Source organism: Canis lupus, chromosome 33, assembly GCF_003254725.2.
Source record: "Canis lupus dingo isolate Sandy chromosome 33, ASM325472v2, whole genome shotgun sequence".
NCBI classification, from domain to species: domain Eukaryota; kingdom Metazoa; phylum Chordata; class Mammalia; order Carnivora; family Canidae; genus Canis; species Canis lupus.
The window spans coordinates 17502354-17523318 of NC_064275.1; the positions used below are offsets into that span (position 1 = coordinate 17502354).

At 35.0% G+C, this 20965-nt stretch overlaps 1 protein-coding gene across 1 annotated transcript in view; it reads right to left on the minus strand.

The window, feature by feature from the left end:
* Positions 1-4164: 4164 nt before the first annotated feature.
* Positions 4165-20965, minus strand: part of LOC112678429 (cell surface glycoprotein CD200 receptor 1) — a 47335-nt gene continuing 30534 nt past the window's right edge. Inside the window, exon 6 of the mRNA XM_049105141.1 lies at positions 4165-4326. Coding sequence (XP_048961098.1) covers positions 4214-4326 — 113 coding nt within the window. The 3' untranslated portion in view covers positions 4165-4213. The remainder of the gene's footprint in view (positions 4327-20965) is intronic.

Here is a 20965-nt window from a genome sequence, read left to right on the forward strand (position 1 = left end):
TTAACCTTTACTGCTCCTAACTCATCTCAGCCTCTTCTTCCTGGAGGAACAAACTGACATACCTGTTTTTGTTTCTAGATTTTTCTGATTCAGCAGACCTAAAGCGGATTTGAGCAATCTATATAATTTTGTATTTACCCATATGAATCTCATGTTCAGCCACATTTAGCAGCCCTATAATGGAACCTTTGTTTCCTGTACATCATAGTTTAGCATTTATAAACTATCTTGATGTGTTTATTTACATGGCTGTTTTGACATATATCATCAAGTTAAGATGTAAATACAATTTTGCTTTTTTTGTTTCTCAGTAAAATTAAACAGATTCCTTTTAACCCAGTTAACTGTGAGCCTCATCCTATCCAGGGATGCATGAAGAATTAAGAAAAGGTCAAGGACAGCATTTGACATCTATTATGTGCACTGCTTAGTAATATTTATATGGGGAAACTTCATGGACTGTTTTTGGGGCATAGCCAAATGGTGTCAAAATGCTTTGGTCAAAATCATGTGACAAATGTCATTCAGTTAGTTTTACCTCCAAAAGAAACCAAGAATCTTTTTAAGAATAAAGCCTACTGTAGCCAAAACATCTGGAGGGAAGATGACAGTGATGTAAGAGCTGTCTTAAATGCTTCACATGGCATAATTGAAGAATGAATGGATTTTGGTTTTTTGTTTTGTTTTGTTTTGTTTTTGACATTTCACCAAAGAAGACATTTTACTTACTTATACGGTAATGAAATACAGGAAAAGATACTTAATATTATTAGTCATTAGGGAAAGGCAAATTAAAGCCATAATGAATATCAGTTCATGTCCAGTAGAATGACTATAACAAAAAAGACAATACAAACACTCGTGAGGATACAGAGAAACTGGAATATTCATACATTGCAAGTCGGTGTATAAAATGGTAGAGCCACTTTGGAAAATAACTTGGCAGTTTTAGAGTTAAACACAAACTTACTATATAACCTTGCAATTTCACTCTGAAGAATCTACCCAAGAGAAGTGAAATGTCCATGCACATGAATGTTCAAAGAGATGCACATGAAAGTTCACAGCATCATTATTCTTAATAGCCAGAAATTGGTACAATGCATATTTCAATCATCTGGTGAATGGACAAACAAAATGTGGTATATCAATATGATGAAACGTTATTCAGCCATTAAAAAGAATGGAATATTGATATGCTTGTGTTAGTTAATTTTAGGGATGCCCAAGGAGCTGGTAAAACATTATTTCTGGATGTGTCAGTGAGAGAATGAATGGATTTTGATTTAATTTTCTCCATGATGAAAATTTTTAATGTTTTTCCTGCTCTGAAGAAGCAGACTAATTTTTTTTCATAAATTTTCATAAATAAAATACATTTTTCATAATATTAAAAACAATTAGTACACACATTCTTGATACTGTATTCCACAGAAAAATTGGGGGAAGGTCATGTCATCCCTTCACTATTCTCTTACCAGGTAGATCATATTTTATGGATACCCAAGTTCTTCATAATGCATACTTATCTGTTTATAAAGTCAGTGATCATCTGTTATTTGCTAAATACATCACAAAAATGTACATCATAAAAATACACAATTTCAATTTATCACATCTGCAAAACTACTAGATATTAGATATCAGTATCTCTATAGAGATATAATGAGTTCAGAAAGCTAATTCCTCATACGTGTTTCCTCTCTCTTATTACCACTCTTTCTCGTAAACATAACAGAAAATCATAAATCTGGTTTTATTAAATAGTGCAATTCTTCTTATAATCTTACATCACATTAGTTAATTGGTTGATTAAAAACAAGAAGTGACAAATTGCAGAAAATAAAATAACAGTATATAGAAAGACACAAACACAGTTAATGGGGATCAAAATTGATACAATTTGAAATATTAGTCAAAATTAAAATGCACAAGCCTTTTGACCAGGTGATTCCATTCACAGAAATCTTTTTATAAATACACTGAAATAACAAGATATATCCACAAGAAACATTATATGTGGGATTGTTTGTAATAGCAAACAAATTATCTAAATGTCTATAAATATGGTTAACTAATTATTATATAACCATACAATGGAAATTTCTGTAATTATTAATGAAAAAAACATAATTTAGCATTTGTGCTTGTGTTGATATAGACCCTCGAAGACTTATCATATTACTGGCTTTATGTAAGTACAGGACACTATCATGGTATGTTCCCATTTGTGTCTTGACAAGCATATGGGTATATATAAATAGACTTAAAAATGCACACACATACCTTGGGTGGATAGATACATGTATATAAAATTTTCTGGAAGAATACATAAAAAATGTTGATGACTGTTCCTTCTGCAGAGTTCTTTCTTGAGGAAACTCATTTTTCATTATCTACTATACCGAACAATTTGAATATTTTATCATGAGCATTTGCTTTCTTTGTACTAATATCAATTTTTCAATATGTAGCTAATAGCAGCTAACATTCTAAGTTTTTAAATGCATAAGGGTATGAGTTCCAGCTCTTTATTTTTTTTTAAGATTTTATTTATTCATGAGGGACAACAGAGAGGCAGAGACATAAGCAGATAGAGAAGCAAGCTCTCTGAAGGAAGCCTAATGCAAGACTTGATCCCAGGACTGCAGGATCAGGAGCTGATCCAAAGGCAGATGCTCAACCATTGAGACACCCAGGGACTCTGAGTTCAAACCCTTTAAAATGTCTTTGTCTTCTCAGAATCTTTGAGAAGCTAATTTCAAAACAGTTTTCCATGCTAGAACTCTAAGAGAATCAAAATAGTAGCTGTGCTGTATCTTCATTCATTTGTCCTGCTGTTAGATTCCAGTAACTTATGAATTATGGAGACACAGCCCATCAACTTCATTTTGAAACTCTGGAGATCTCTTCACATTGCTCACAGTATCATAGAGTTGATTGTTCTTCTCTGTGCTGGTGTAGGGCTGTATTTCATCCTAAGAAAGAACTCAAAGTCAAAATCAATTCAAAAAGCCAGAAGTCATCAGCTATCTGTCTTGCTCTAGCAGGTACCCACAGGTTTAGTATCTACCAAGAGTGCTTATATTTGTATATGTGCTTAAATGGACATAACAGAAAGACTTTTTTCTATTATTTTGTAAAAAAAAAATGTATTGCTTATTTAAGTCTCAGTGTGAGATGGTAAAGTTTGCTTGATAGTAGAAACAGAAAAGAATAAAGTAATAGGAGAGATTTTTCAAAGGAGAGGGTCAAAGACTTCATAAGCTACTGGTTATAAGAGATTATGAAGCAAGAGAAGATTTAAGTTCAAGTAAGAGGAGAATAATGATGGTATGGAGAAAGGGAAGTCAAAAATTGGAGATGGTTTCATAGGGGAGGAAAGACCAGTTCAGTTTCTCCAAACATTACAGCCCAAATTTGGCAAATATTATGTGTTTGTAGGATACAGTTCCTGAAATGAAAATATTGTTCAGAATATAAATAGTCCATAGTAAATAATTGACAAAATAAGTATACCTATTGGCATTATGAAATTAGAATTTTTACTTTTTAACTAAAAACTAATATTAATCCAAATTGTAATTACATGGTTATATTTTGACTTTGTGGCTTAAAGATGGTAAAACTTCTTTTTAATGTCTTACCTTCTCAACAACTGAAGTGGCTTTTTTTTAATTAGCATTTTTTTGCAAAAATAAATATAAGCTGGAGTGAACGTAGAAAACATTATTATTTAATTAAAAATGGGAAAACAAAACCACTACTGACAAGTGTGGTTTATTTTTGATAGAAGCCAAAATAAATCAGAAATCACTACCAGAAATAAGACTGCTACTTATAGTTAATATACCCAAACAAGTTAATTCTGGTTTGGAGGAAAGTAGAATTATGCAGCAGAATCCTGATATATGAAATAAATATGGCAATCTTTTTTGGTACACACAATGAATTATTGTAATTCTTTTCTCTAATACAGAAAAACATACACTTTCTCTCCCAAGATCTTGTCCTAAATGCCCTATATCCCTATGCTCGCATGCCCAAGTAACCAAGCAAATGTCTCTTGTCATTTAGAGTATTTCAAAACTAAGACCTTTAGGACACCCTTCTTGATTACGGGAGAATTGGTGTTAACATATTAATTTTACCCCATCATTCCATATATCTGACCCCTTCTAGCCCAATAAAACTGAAGAAGAAAAAGCATCAGTTAATACCTGCAGCCACAGATTTTGAACAGCAAAACGGAACCTATGATGATGAATAAAATCAAAGTAGAGAGGATGATATATACAGTATTCCAATTTAGTGGTGATTTGTGACCTGTAAATATAGACACAAAAATATATGCTTTAATTGTGGCACATCCAGACGATGGAACATTATTTAGCACTAAAAAGAAATGAGCTATCAAGCCATAAAAAGACATGGAGGAAATTTAAATGCATATTACTCAGTGAAAGAAACCAATTTAACAATGCTACATCCTGTATGATTCCAAGTATATGACATTCTGGAAAAGGCAAAACTATGGAGACAATGAAAAGATCAGGGGTTGGTTACTGGAGGCTAAGGTGGAGGGAGGGAGGAGTAGCTGGAGCAGAGAGGACCTTTAGGACAGTGAAACTACCCTCTATGAAACTACCATGGTGGATATGTGCCACTTCTACACTTGCTAAAACGCATAGGCTAAACACCTAGAGTGGACCCTAATTAAGCTATGTTTTATGAGTGATAATGTTGTGTTAATGTAGGCTCACCAGTTCTCATAAATGTATCAGGGTGTTGGAGATGGACAGAGAGGGGAGACTGTGCATGTGTTGGGGCAGGGGTTATATGAAAACTCTGTAATTTCTACTCAATTTTGCTGAGAACCTAAAACTGCTCTAAAAACTACAGTCTATTTAAAATATATAACTACAAAATAAAATACTTTTCAACAATGTCTCAGAGTCCATGAAATTCTGTGATTTTATTTTAAACAGTTCTGACTCATTAACAGTTCAAATAATTAATAAAATAAAATGTTCTTCACCGTTCTGATGCTAGCAAGACATCATCCTCAATCTAGATTTTTATGGCTTTAAGGATCCATGAATGGTGAATTCATACAGAGGGATGTGAAGACTAGATTTCTCAGTTGCAGTAATAGCAAGGTGTTTCCCGTCTCCAGCATTCAGAAATAAATGGGGAGTAATTGGAAAAGGAGGAAAAGAAGGTAATTGGAAAAACGCCTAATCCTTTATCTTTTTAGTTTTTATTTATTTATTCGAGAGAGACACACAGAGAGAGGCAGAGACACAGGCAGAGGGAGAAGCAGGCTCCCTGAGGGGAGCCCGATGCAGGACTTGATCCCAGGACCCCGGGATCACAACCTGAGCCAAAGGCAGACACTCAACCAGTGGCCATCCAGGTGCCCCAAAACAACCTAATCCTGAAGTCACCTTTCTTCTGGACCTCAGAACTGACATAAATGCATGGCAGCAACTTCCAACAATTTTTATTAACTCTGGCAGCAAGATGAAGCTCAGTGTGACAAGAGAAGTCAACAAAGGGATTACCCAGTCCCAGAGGCAATCCCTTTATGACTTCGCTCTTGCTGTACCCTGAATGGGGCTGAGGGCAGCAGAGTGAGGTGAGTGGAGGCTAAACAGGTTGACGTCCTGCCCCTCCACCTTCTTTCAATGGTTTGTTTTCAAACATTGCATTTCACTGCCTTTTGTTTGAAAAAGAAAAAAAAATGTTATAGTTAAAATCAACAGCCTTGTTTCGAAACCCTCTCTTGCAAAAGAACGCATCCTCTTTCATTGGTACTGTAGCCACAGAGGCTGAGGATCCATCTGCAAGGTGACAGGAAAGAAACCTGATGACTGGCTGGCAGTGGATGAGACAGTCCTTTCAATTCTGAGAATTCATAAACATGACATCATATCGCAATAGCAGGGGTCGATTGCCTGCATACACAGGGCACAATTATTCTCCTCAGTAAATACTCCTAAAATCTCTTTTAAAGTCACTTTAACAATGGATATTGGAACATGGTGGTTTTAAGATAATGGGCTTTTCTCTTCCCTCTTCTTAAACTTACTAAATTATCAGGAGGAAAAATTTATAAATATAGACTGTTTAAGTGAACATGGATGAAGATGAGATGAATAATGTCACCTTGTTTTCAGGTGAAAAATGTACAGAAGAAGATAAATAATTTAGGGTGGAATAATTAAGAATCTTAGTGTCCATAGAATACCAAGAAGATTCTAGAATAGGAAAGGCTAAATCTAATTAAAGGGGGCAAGTGTGTGGGGGGTGAGGTGTGAGCTAAAATTTGGAAGCTTCTTTGAAGGTCTGTACTGAGAAGAGACAGGCTGCCAAGTCCACTCCCTCCCTGTGCAACCAGGCCACCATACCTCCTCCCTCAAACAGCAGAAAACAGGAAGTTTGGCCCCAGAAAAGATGACCTGAAGAGATTCAGAGTCAAGGATCCAGACATAGTGGAAGGTGGAGAGGGAGTACCAGGCTGAAGAGAGGTATTAAAGAAAAATCTGAGTTCTACAGTCTCTCTCTCTCTCTCTTACTTTTTCTCCAAGGAACCCTAATACACCCATCTTGGGAGATTGAAGCAGAAGCAAGGAAAGATAGAATGATTCTCCTCACCTGGCTCACATCTCTAACTCCTTAGTCCCTGAGACCAACATGCATCTTTCCCTTGGATTCTATACAGTTTCTAACAATCAAAACAATCCTAATCTACTTCAAATTCAGGTTCTGTAAACTTCTATATTGAACTAATTTTTGGAAAACAACAATTTTTTTTGAAGAGTTTTCCATTTTTATGTGGGGTACTACAGTTCCCTACAACTGCTGTATTGTCTACTTCTTCTTCAGTTCTGGTAATATCGGATCTATACATTTAGGTGCTCCAAAGTTGGATGCATAAATATTTACAATTGTTATATCCTCTTGATGATATGGCTTCCCTATCTAACCAAATTAAGAGTGAGTTTCTTAGTTTTGCCTGCTTTAACAAAAATACCATAGACAGACTTAAATATCAAACATTTTTTCTCACAGTTTCCACAGCTGTACAGTCTGGGAAGTCTAAGATCAAAGCCGCAAGCAGAGGGGATCCCTGGGTGGCGCAGCGGTTTGGCGCCTGCCTTTGGCCCAGGGTGCGATCCTGGAGACCCGGGATCGAATCCCACGTCGGGCTCCCGGTGCATGGAGCCTGCTTCTGTCTCTGCCTCTCCTCTCTCTCTCTCTCTCTCTCTCTCTCTCTCTCTCTCTGTGACTATCATAAATAAATAAAAATTTTAAAAAAAAGCACAAGCAGATATTGTGTCTGGTGAAAGCCCACTTTCTGGCTTGTAGACAGCTGCCTTCTCACTGTATTCTGATTTGGGAGGGCTAGATGGAGAGAGAGAGAGAAAGAGAGAGAGAGAGAATGAGAGGGAGCGAGGGAGAAAGCTCTCTTGGGTTTCTTCATATAAGGGTACTAATCCAAGAGCTTCACCCTCATTTCAAAATTCCCTTCCATGGCCTCTATCAAATACCATCACAGTGGAGATTAAGTTCTAACATTGGAGGGCACATTCAGTCTATAGCAGTGAGTAAAAACTTAGGTTAGTTGCTGTACCGGAAAATGATAATCCTTCACTCAAAGTAGTTCTCAAACTCAAAGCACGTAATTATGACTTCACATTACAGAATTACAAAATACAGGAGAAGAAAATGCAACCACGGAATGAGATGATGCACTTTTTATTGGTTGCCTTCTCTTATTCCTAAAGAGAAGAATAAGATTCAGAACTTCAGAGTTTGGAAATTTAAATGTAGAGTATAAGACATGTGTGGAAAATGTTAAAGAAATAAAAGCATAATTTAAAAAAAGAAGAAGAAATATATGGTTTCAACACCTGCTTCTTCCCCCTCCAAAAAAAGCTATGTACATTAGAAGTACACAACAAGTCACATTACTCATTGATTCTCTACTTACCTAACCTGGAAAATGATAGATAATAACACAAATGTGGGAGCCTGGATGGCTCAGCAGTTGAGCGCCTGCCTTCATGCCCAGAGCGTGATCCTGGGGTTCCAGGATCGAGCCCCAGGATCAAGTCCCACATCAGGCTCCCTGCATGGAGCCTGCTTCTCTCTCTGCCTATGTCTCTGTCTTTCTCTCCCTATGTCTCTCATGAATAAATAAATAAAATATTTTTTAAAAAAGATAATAACACAAGTGTACATGAAAGGAGAAAGGCAATAGAATTGCAGAAAGTCCTTTATAACATCTTCTTCCAATATAAGGTAGTTTTATCTTCTTTAAAAATCTGTTGTTTATTGTAGTCGCCTTCATGAATTATCTGAGCTACATCATCTGGATAAGTTGCTGCAGTTTCTACATCAGCACTTGCTGCCTCACCTTATACTTTTATGTTATAGAGATGGCTTCTTTCCTTAAACCTCATTAATCAACCTCTTCTAGCTTCCAACTTTTCTTCTGCAGTTTCCTTATCTCTCTCAGTCTCTGTGGAATTGGAAAAATAAGGCCTTGCTCTGGATTAGTCTTTGGTTTAAAGAAATGTTGTAGCCGGTTTGATCTTCTGTCCAGACCACTCAAGCTTTCTCCATAAAGGAAATAAGGCTGTTTCACTTTCTTTTCATTATTGTGTTCATTAGAATAACACCTTTAATTTCCTTCAATCTTTTTCCTTCACATTTACAGCTTGGTCACTGCTTGGCACAAGAGGACTAGCTGTTGATCAATCTCAGCTTTCAATATGCCTTCCTCCGTAAGCTTAATCCTTTCTCACTTCTATTTTAAAGTGAGAAATATGTTACTCCTCCTTTTACTTGAACATTTAGAGGTCACCGTGAGATTATTAATTATCCTATTTCAATATTGTTGTGTCTAGGGAAGAAAGAGGCCTGAGGACAAGGAGAGAGACATGGGGGAATGGCCAGTTGGCGGGAGAACTAGAACACACACACATACATGCCACTTGGGCATGATTAGTGACACCACAAAACAATTACAATAGTCATATCAAAGATCATTGACCACAGATCAACACAACAAATAAAAAGTAGTAACAAAGTTTCAAATTTGCAATAATTACCAAAATGAGACACAGAGAGACAAAGTGTGTAAATGCTGTTGGAAAAATGGTGCTATCAGCACCTTACTCCATACAGGGTTTGCCACAAACCTTCGGTTTGTAAAAACCACAATATCTGCAAAGTGCAATAAAGTGAAACACAATAAAACGAGATATGCCCGTATATCTAATAAGAGTTTCAAAATACATGAGGCAAAATTGACAGGTTTAAATAAAAAACACTGTAACAGAAATGAGGAATGTCTTTGGTGAGCTTGTTAATATTAGATGGGATATGACTGAGCAAAGAAGCCCTAAACTAGAGAATATACCAGTGGAAGATTGAAAAGCAAAGAGAATACTTAAAAATAAAAAGAACATGATATCCAAGGACTGTGGGACTACTATAAAAATATGTAAAACACATGTAATGGAAAAATCAGAAGAAGAAGAAAGAGAAAAAGGAACAGAAGAATTATCTGAAATAATGACTGAGAATTTCACCACAAGTTACTATCAGATACCAAATCAAAGTTCTTGGAAGCTTGGAGACCACCAAATACTCAAAATGCCAAACAACACCAACAAAAACCCCAAAACATAAAACAAACCAAAATAGTATAAAATGTTCTGGTGTGACCTTAAAATCATTGAGTTTGAATAATTTTTTATTTATATACTCTTATGTTCTCTGGTTCACATTTTATGATACAAATTTTACCCATTAATTTTTTGCCTCTATTTTAAAATTTTAAAACACTAAGTAGAAATTTAAGGTTTCCTTCTTAATCCGCGTGCTAGAAATATTAGAAATATCAAAGGTGAAATATCAAAAGAGAAATATTAGAAATATCAAACAGCAAATAAGAAATCATGGAGACAATAAAATTACAAACCAAAAAACTGGAGGAAACACTACATTTTGTCTAGTCACACAATTTCAGTTTCACTCCATTCCAGGGCCCCCAGTATTATGCTGCACTAAGCTAGACAACTAGTCAGTGCACCACTGACATAAGATAAATAAAAGGTTTGCTGAACAATATACAATGTACCACTGCTACTAGGACAAATTAGGTTTCTCTTTAGACATGGGAGTGTAGCGATGTATGTTTTGGCAGAGACTAAAGAGTAATTAAGATTTTGGACTTAGCAAACAGTGAGGGGCAGGGTTTTGTATCAGAAACTCATGGGCTATTTATGGCCATTATAGGTAGTCCAGAGATCCCAGGAGGTATGAGAAGAGGTGCTGAAGCTTGTACAGTGAACGAGTCTCTGTTAGCGCTAGTGGGACGGCCTATTGATTTTAATTGGGTAGGTTGTAGAGCTTTTTGGGGATGGGAGTTCATCTGTAGATAGCAGCATCAGGGAGATTAGTAAAATTAAATGAGAAATATGTTGCCTCCAGAATCCTAAAGGGATTAAAAGATGTTGGACTTGTATGTCCTAATGAGTATGTTCAACAAAACTCCTTGGATGGGAATATTATTAATGTAATGTCATCCTTGCATTTATGGGGGAAAGTGGAAACACTTATTATAATCCTGCCTGCAAAGCATGTATGTGGTGGCAGGGCTCCTGAGGTGTCCATGAGTACCCCAGTCCCTAGGTGTCTGGGGTTGGTCCTGGGGCCATTTCTGCAGGTGCATGGTGGACCAGGGTGGGAGTCCTAATAAGGAAGTGATTGAGAAATGGGCCTAATCAAGTGCTTAAGAAAGGGTACTGACTGGCCACAAAAGTAAATAAAAATGGCATTAAAAACTCTGTTGGAGCACTTGGGTGGCTCAGTGGTTGAGCATCTGCCTTCAGCTCGGGTCATGATCCTGGCATCCTGGGATCTAGTCACACATAGGCTCCCCACAGGGACCCTGCTTCTCCCTCTGCCTATGTCTCTGCCTCTCTCTGTGTGTCTTTCATGAATAAATAAATATAATCTTAAAAAAAAAAAAAGGAAAAACTTGGTCAAATAAATCTCAAAAAGAAACAACCATGCTGACACCATGATTTTGGACTTCTAGACTTCAGAACTGACACTTATTTCTGTTAATTCAGCCACTTTGTTTGTGGTACTTTGTTAAGGCAGCCTTAGAAAACTAATACATTTCCAAACCAGTAGTGCCATTTTTTCCCTACCATTGCAGAGAGCTAGTTACACAAAACATCACCACTTCTACCAAGACAATTTGCCACATCTTGTATCTCAACTGAGTTCAACCACAATTCAAGTGGTCCACAGCCCTTGTGTTTAACAACTAACATATTGGACACCATCATTCTAGGGCATTATTTGTTTTTTATGGTCATTACGATGCTCTAAAATTTTCTTATAAATTATTTCTTAAAGGAACAAATATACTTAGTCCTTTCTCAGAATGTGAATATATTGCTAAAAAGTTATTCTTAACTATTCTTCAACATACAATTTTAAATGGTAGAGATACAGTTTATAATACAGTCACCAAAATCAAAATTTACATAAATTTTTAATTCCTCTAGAATTATTTACTCAAACTTTGTAGAACTTAAATGAGTTGATACATGACTTTGGAAACAATATAGAAAGAAGAAGGAGGAGGAGGAGGAGGAGGAGAAAAAGAAGAAAGGAAAAAAGAAAATTCCATTCTCTTTAAGTTTCCTTAAAGTTTCTCTCTCTCTCTTTTTTCTTTTTCTCTTCCATGCTACAGGTAACTAAAAAGCATTGATCAATCACTTTTACAACCAATTCTCTTAGTCCATTAGGGCTATTGTAGGAAAATACCACAAAATTAGTACCAGGAGGGATTTTGTGAGGCTTCTCTCTTCCTGGCTAACAGAGAGCTGTCTTCTCATTATGGTTTCAGATGGCTTTCTTCTGTGTATGTGGTTGAGCAAGCGATACCTCTGGTATCTTTTCTTCTTCCTGTAGGAATAACAGTTAATTAGATTAGGGTCCCATTCTTATGACCTCATTAAAGGCCCTAGTTCTTAATACAGTCACATTGGGGATAGGACTTCAACATATCTATTGACATAACACAAATTTGTGAAAAAAAAATCTCTCAAAAAAAAAAAAAGCAATAAAGGAAATTTCTTCATTTGGTAAAGAGCATCTATAAAAACCTACAGCTCACATTATAAATAATTGTGGAAGACTGAATGTTTTCCCCCTCAACGAGTAAGTGAGGCAAGGATACCTACTCTCACAACTCTTACTCAATACAGTGTTGAAAGTTCTAGCCAGTGCAATAAGGTAAGAAAACTAAATATAAGGAATACAGATGAGAAAGAAAAAAAGAAAACTGAAGATGGCATGAGAGAACTATTTTGTATCTTGATCAATGTCAGTATCCTTGTTGTTATTTTACTGTAGTTTTTGCAAAATGTTACTATTAGATAAAACTGATTAAAGGTACACAGGATCTCTAGGTTGTTTCTTAACAAATTCTTGTGAATCTGCAACCATCGCAAAATAAAAAATTTAATTTAAAAATTAAATTTTTAAAAATATTTTATTTATTTATTCATGAGCAACAGAGAGAGAGAGGCAGAGACATAGGCAGAGGGAGAAGCAGGCTCCCTGTGGGGATCCCAATGCAGGACTCCACCTGAGGACCCCAGGATCACAACCTGAGCCAAAGACAGATGCTTAACTACTGAGCCACCCAGGTGTACCTAAAGATTAAAATTAAAAGAAAATTTCATTTCCTTATTTGTAGATGTGCCTAAACATAACTGAAGCGCACTCTTTTTATTGTGTCAAATATGCACAACAAATTTCACCATTTTACCCTATTTAAAGTGTACAATTCAGTGGCATTTGGTACATTCACAATGTAAAGAAACCGTCATCACTGCCAAGTTCCAGAGGATATTCATCATCCCAAAAGGAAACTCTGTAGTCATAAGCACTCATCCCACAGCCACTGGAAATCACTAATCTTTCTGTCTCCATGCATTTGCCTATTCTAGATATTTTAGATAAATGGAAAGATAATGTATTTGGCAATTTGTGTCTGGCTTCTTTCATGTAACATAATGTTTTCAAGGTTTATCCATGTTGTGGTATGTATCAGTACTCGTTTTGAGTAATAAATTTTGTTTTGTATTTTGGATACTTGAATCTTAACAGATATATCATTTGCAATTATTTTTTCACATTCTATAAGTTGTTTTCCATTCTTGATACACAAAACTGTGTACCCAAAAGTTGTTAATTTTGACAAACTCTAATTTCTCTATATGTTATCTTTGGATGGTTGTGCTCTTGATGCCAATCTAGAAATCATTGCCAAATCTAAAAGTAGTGAAGATGTTTGCCTTCTAAGAGTTTGATTATTTTACCAATCACACTTAGGACTTAGATCTATTTGGGGTTAGTTTTTGAATATGATGTCAGCTGATGATCTATTTTGTTCACTTCTTGGAGAGACTATTCTTACTCCCACTGAATGATCTTGATACTTCCACTGAAAATTAATGGGCCATAAAAGTGTGGTTTTATTTTTGGACTCCAAGTCCCTTTCCATTCATTGGTCTTCATGTCTGTGTCTTGGTCAGTACCAACCTGTTTGGTTATTATTGCTTTGTAGGAAGTTTTAAAATTGGAAATATTAGTTCTCAAACTTTATACTTATTTTTCAATATTGTTTTGATTATTTGAGTCTTCAAATTCCACATGAATTTGAGGATTTCCCATTTTTGCCCCTAAAAAGGCCATTGGGATTTTGACAGGAATTGCATTGAATATGTATATCTCTGTGAAGAGTATTGTCATTTTATCAATACTATCTTTAATCCATGAATATATCTTTCCATTTATTGATATCTTTTTTATAGTCTTTAAGCAATGTTTTATATTTTTTAATGTATGTCTTGTAACTATTTGGCTACATGGAACAGTTTTCTTAATTTCCTTGTCAGATTGTTCATTGCTAATGTATAGAAATACAACACATTGCTGCATGCTGACTTTAATTTTGTATCCTGTAACTTTGCTGAATTTATTAGTCCTAATTATGTTGGGTTTGTGGGGTTGGTAGTATGCTTAGAGTTTTCTATAAAAAAAGATGATGTCATATGTGAATACATAGTTCTGGGTCTTCTTCTGCAATTTGGATACCTTTCATTTCTTTTCCTTATGTATTTTCCCTGGCTAGAACTTCTGGTACAATGTTGAATAGAAGTAGCAAAAGTGGGTATTTTTGTCTTATTCATAATCTTAAGGGGAAAGCTTACAGGTTTTCAGTAGTGAATATGATGGTTATTGATTTTTTATTTCCTCTCTCTTAGAACTTATTTTGCTACACCTTATGAGTTTTGGTATATTGTATTTCCTTTTTCACTTACTTCAAGATATTTTTTTTTATTTCCCTCTTGATTTCTTCTTTTAACCATTAGTGGTTCTGGAGTTTGCTGTTTAATTGCCAGATATTTGTGAGTTTTCCAAATTTCCTCTTGTTATCAATTTCTTGTTTCATACCATGGTATTTGGAAAAGCTTTTTGTTATAATAAAACTTCTAAATTTGATAAGACTTGTTTTTGCCTTAACTTTGTGATCCATCCTGGGCACATTCTGTACACTCAGAAAGAATATGTACTCTGCTTCTGCTAGATGAAATGTTCTGTATGTCTGTAAGGTCCATTTAGTCTACATTATACTTCAGGTATAATGTTTCCTTTAATTTCCTAAGTGGGGTATTGAAGTCTCTTATAATTATCATATTGCTGTATTTCAGATCTGTTACTATTGGCTTAATATATTTAAATTTTCCAATACTGGGGACATTATATTTATAAATGTTATATTCTCTTGAGGAACTGACCCCATTATCATGATATAATGACCATCTTTGTCTCTTTTTAAATTTTAACTTAAGGGATCCCTGGGTGGCGCAGCGGTTTGGCGCCTGCCTTTGGCCCAGGGCGTGATCCTGGAGACCCGGGATCGAATCCCATATCAGGCTCCCGATGCATGGAGCCTGTTTCTCCCTCTGCCTGTGTCTCTGCCTCTCTCTCTCTCTCTCTCTCTGTGACTATCATAAGTAAATAAATAAAAATTAAAAAAAAAAAAAAAAAAGAGTCTCGTGCTCAACCCGCTGAGCTAGCCAGGTGCTTGTAGCGGGTCTTTAAAAAAAAAAAAAAAAAATTTTAACTTAAAATCTATTTTGTTTGATATTAGCATGGTTACCCCTGCTGTCCTTTGTTTTCTATTTGTGTGAAATGCCTTTTCCCATCCCATCACATCCAACCTGTGTGCATCCTGAAAGCTGAAGTAAGTCTCATAGGCAGCACTGTGTTGGATTTTGTTTTTTATTCATTCAGCCACTCTTTGTCTTTAGATTGGAGAACTTGATCCATTTACATTTAAAGTAATTATGGAAAAGTCAGGACTTAATACTGTACTTTCATTGCTGGCTGTTTTGTAGATCCTTTGTACCATTCTTCTTTTCTTGCAGTTTTGCTTTGTGATTTAATGACTTTCTGTATTGGTATGCTTTGATTCCTGTCTCTTTATGTTTCATGGATCTGCTAGAGGTTTCCCCTTTGTAGTTATCATGAGGATTATATAAAACACCTTATAGTAGTCTATTTTAAACTGATAACAACATAACTTCATTTACATAAAAACTCTACCCTTTTACTGCTTCCCAAACATTTTATGTTTTTTTTGTTTTGTTTTTAATTTTTATTTATTTATGATAGTCACACAGAGAGAGAGAGAGAGGCAGAGACACAGGCAGAGGGAGAAGCAGGCTCCATGCACCGGGAGCCCGACGTGGGATTCGATCCAGAGTCTCCCGGATCGCGCCCTGGGCCAAAGGCAGGCGCCAAACCGCTGCGCCACCCAGGGGTCCCCGTTTTATGTTTTTGATGTAAAAACTTACATATTTTTATATCGCATATCCACTTACCTATTGTTATGTAACATACAGTTATTTTTAATACTTTTTTTCTGTTCATCTCTGTATTACAATTAAGTGATTTATATACCAGCATTACAGTGTTAGAATAGTCTGAATTTGACTATATACTAATCATTGCCAATGTGTTTTATACTTTTACATATCTTCATATTACCAATAACTGATTGCTAAAAAATTAGACCTAATTTAGAAAATAGATCTAGGGATCCCTGGGTGGCGCAGCGGTTTGGCGCCTGCCTTTGGCCCAGGGCGTGATCCTGGAGACCCGGGATCGAGTCCCACGGCGGGCTCCCTGTGCATGGAGCCTGCTTCTCCCTCTGCCTGGGTCTCTGCCTCTGTGTGTGTGTGTGTGACTATCATGAATAAATAAATAAAATCTTTAAAAAAAAAAGAAAATAGATCTAATGTAGGATCCTATTTTAGTTCTATTTAGGACTCCTATTTCTGGAAATATTGATCATGTGTACTCTGAAAAAAATCTACAGTAAAAATACCATAAATGAGTGCTGAAGTATGAATAAATTTTTAATGCTTAACAGAGCTTAAAGTAATAAAAGACAAATTCTGGAATCAAAAGTGAAACGCAGCAAATATGAACTGGAAAGATTTATTTAACCCAAAAACTATCAAGAGTGGTATTAGGAATCTACATGCTAGATTTTTTTTTTAAGATTTTATTTATTTGCTCACGGCAGACACACAGAGAGAGGCAGAGACACAGGCAGAAGGAGAATCAGGCTCCATGCAGGGAGTCCGACATGGGACTCGATCCCAGGCCTCCAGGATCACACCCTGGGCTGAAGGCAGAGCTAACATGCTGCCTTCAGACTGCCCAACATGCTAGATTTTTTTAAAAATAAATTTTTATTTACTTATGATAGTCAGAGAGAGAGAGGCAGAGACACAGCCAGAGGGAGAAGCAGGCTCCACGCACCGGGAGCCGGACGTGGGATTCCATCCCAGGTCTCCAGGATTGTGCCCTGGGCCAAAGGCAGGCGCCAAACCACTGCGCCACCCAGGGATCCCAAACACACTAGATTTTTAAGGGCCATGTAGGGAATAGAAAAACATTGTACCCAGACAAAGCAGAAAGTAAAAATGGAGATTCCCTTTCCCCAAATAAAGTCAAGATAAATTTTAAATAGTTATTATTTAAAAAGAAAGAAGAAATTACTTCTCATACTCTTACCTCTTATTTTTATAAGAACAATGAAAAAAAATTCTACCATGAATGTGTTACCACACTGCCCTCACATGGGTCTAGTTGCTACATTTATATTGCTTGTGTTATCTAAGAAACTCTTATCTCAGAAATTAAAATATAGTGTCCCCATCTTAGTAACAATCTCAGGAACAGCAAATCCACTTTGGAAGAAACCTCTGCCCCAAGAGTCCAGATTCCACATGATGCCCACAGATATCAATTACTTAAATATAAGTTCACAATCCAAAGTTACAATAACAAAAAGAACACAGAGTCAAATATCCATAGAAGAAAATGACAAATTAAAAAAAAAGTAAACAGACCTATGAAAAGATGTATTATAACATTCAAATAAATTAAAGAATACACAGTTAATGTATACAGAATAGTTATTTTAACATGTTTATAAAAATTAAAAATGATATCCAAGCCAAAGAAGAGATTTAAAGAAACTGAATAGAACCTACAGAATGAAATTTAATATTGTTAAAAGTTAAAATACCATAAACAGATCAAATAGACTAAACACAAGTGAGTAAAATTTGCAATCTCTAAGTGAAATCTGAAAAAAATCACAGAAAATACTACACTGAGAGACAAAGATGTAGAAAATATGAAACATATGTTGAGTCATAGAAGTTAGAAAAGACTTCATTAGATTTTCAGGAGAAGAAAATAGATAAAAATGATGAAAATGTTAAAAGAGGTAATAACTAATACCTTTCTAGTATTGAATTAAAAAAAAAAAAAAAACAGGGGGCACCATGGGTGGCTCAGTCACTTAAACAGCTGCCTTCTGTTCAGGTCATGATCCCAGGTTCCTGGGATGGAGCCCAGCATCAGTCTCCTTGCTCGGCAGGGAGTCTGTTTCTTCCTTTCCTCCCTCTTGCTCTCTCTGTGCTCTCTCTTGCTCTCTCTTTTTCTCAAATAAATAAAATCTTTTAAAAAAGAAAAACCCAGAATCCTCAAATTCAGGATACATTGCAAATTCTGAACCAGAGTAATAAGAAGAAATCCATTTTTAGATGCACAAGAGTGAAACTACAAAACTGATGACAGATAAACTTAAAAGCAATCAGGAAGAAAAGACAGATTACTTACTTGCCAGGGAATAACACTTGCACTAGCAGTAGAATTCTTAACAACAATGATGAAGGCCAAAATAAATGGAATATTTTCAAAGTGCTGAAGGAAAATAACTGTTTAGAATTACTTATCTAGAAAAATGTATTTTTCGCAAATGAGGAGAAAATAAAGACCTTTTCCCTAGACAAACACAAACAGAGCTTATTACCAATAAATACAGACCCTCACTATATAAGCTCTTGAATAAAACTTGAAAATAAGGAATGGAAGAAGAAAGTAATCTCTAAAAGAAAAGTCTGTTTCCAGAAGAAATACTGAACCAAAAAAAAATTGGTAAAAATAGGGATAAAGTCTTATGAAGCATTATAGTAATACTTAGTTTTGGAGAATGGTTGTTTAAAAATTGTAAAATTTCAAAATTAGATAGCGTAACTCTCAGCTGGAAGATTAAGCAATTGGAGTAAAAGTGTCCTAGGCTGCTTTAATTCCTTAGGTAAATAATATTTATTAAATCTAGATTTGAAGCATATATATATATATATATATATATATATATAAAATCTTGAAAGAATAGAAATGGGGTGTGCAATTTCTAGTACAATAAAAATAGAACTTTTAAAGCGTTGTAATGTCTAAGACAAAGGGGGGAGAAGACAAGCACAGAAAAATCAGGAAAAATATAAAGTATAATATACTAATATTTAAATATATCAAATATAAGCATAACAATAAATGTTAAAATAATCATAATTTTGAACCCAGTTATTGATATATAATAAAAGACCTACCTAAATCTTATACATAACAACAGTGAGAATGTACTTAATACCACTGAATTACACACTTAAAAATGGTTAAAATTATCCATTTTATGTTATATATGTTAATAATTTTTTAATTATGAGGCAAAGAAGCAGGAAAATACAATTCACAATGAGGAAAAAGGACATTCAGTTAAAACCAATACAAACTGACAGAGGAAAGATACAGCCGACAGAGCACTAAAAGTTATTACAATATTACTGTTGTTGATGTGTACAAAAGTTAATCGAGACACAGAAGGCATTACCTAAGACCCAAATCAAATTTCTAAAGATGTACATTATTAAGTACAAAGTGAAAAATATACTGAATAGAATTAACTGCAGATTGCATGTTGCAAGAAAAGAATTATTGACTTTGATAATAGAAAATATGCAAAAAAGAAGCACAGAGAAAAGAGAATATTAACATTAAGAGAGTTTATGTTGGCAAATTGAACTCCAATAAAATATATACAAAATAAATAAATAAATGAGAGTATCCATGAGCTATGGGTCAATTTCAAGAGACTTGATCACATATATAAATTTGGAGTAACCAAAGGACAGAGAGAGAAAAAGAGACAGAAAAAATTTTTTGAGGAAATAATAACAAAATAAATCTTTGTAGTTTGATAAAAAGTACAAACCTACAGATGCAAGAAGTTTAAAGAATCCCAGCCACAAAAAAATATGAAGAAAACTATACCAAAGCACAATGTAATCAAATTGCTCAAGACAGTGGTAATAAAAATCTTAAAAGTAACCAGAGAAAAAAGACACACTGGAAGAATATTAAGAATGATCATAGATTTCTCATAGGAATCAACGCAAGTGAAGAGAAAATGGAGCAACATTTTTAGTATACTAAAAGTAAAAAAATCCATCATCTAGAATGCCATATGCAGAAAATATAACTTTAAAAAAGGGAGGCAAAATAGACTAGGGGAGGGATAGAAAAACTGAATAAATTTATCATTTTATGATCCACATATACAAGAAATGTTCAAGAGAATCCCCAGGTAGAAGGAAAATCATACCGGATAGAAATATGGATCTATACAAAGGAATGAAGATACAGGATGTGGTAACCAGAGAACAAATATATAAGATTCTCTTCAGTATTTAAACATCTTTAAAAGATAACCATTTAATAAAATACTTATATCTTTTTAACATTAAATATTTAAAAATAAAATATTTAAATATAGAATTAGGATAAAAAAGTATTTTTAAACTGTTTAAATCACAAACTGAGGTTAGTTACATTAGGTTAGGTTTGTTTACTGTGTAACATAGCATTAATACCATGGGAAGTTACAGCATGATACAATAACACAAATGCCAGGAGAGAAGAAAGGAAGTATACTACTGCAAGATATTTATACTATATGTGAGACACTATAATACTATTTGAATATAGAATATAATCAGTTGAAGGTATATACTATACATCTTATAACAATCGTAAAAATAACATCAACAAAATAGTTATAGCTACTAAGGATGTAACATAGTATCATAAAAATTACTGAATTTCTAAAAGTAAGAGAGAAAAAAGGGAAAAATTACAAGAAATAAAAAATGAAGAAAAGTAGAAAACAAATAGAAAATTCATAGATTTCAACCTAAGCATATCAAATGCAAATGGTCTAAATCTGCCAGTTAAAAACAAAGATGGTCATGGGGCACCTGGGTGCTTCAGTTGGTTAAGTGGCTGACTCTTTATTTCAGCTCAGGTCATGATCACAGGGTCCTAGGATGGAGCCTCCACTGTGAGCCACACATCAGATTCCACACTGAGTGGGTAGTCTCCTTGAGGATTCTCTCTCTACCTCTCTCGCTGCCCCTCCCCCTGCTCATGTGTGCTCTCT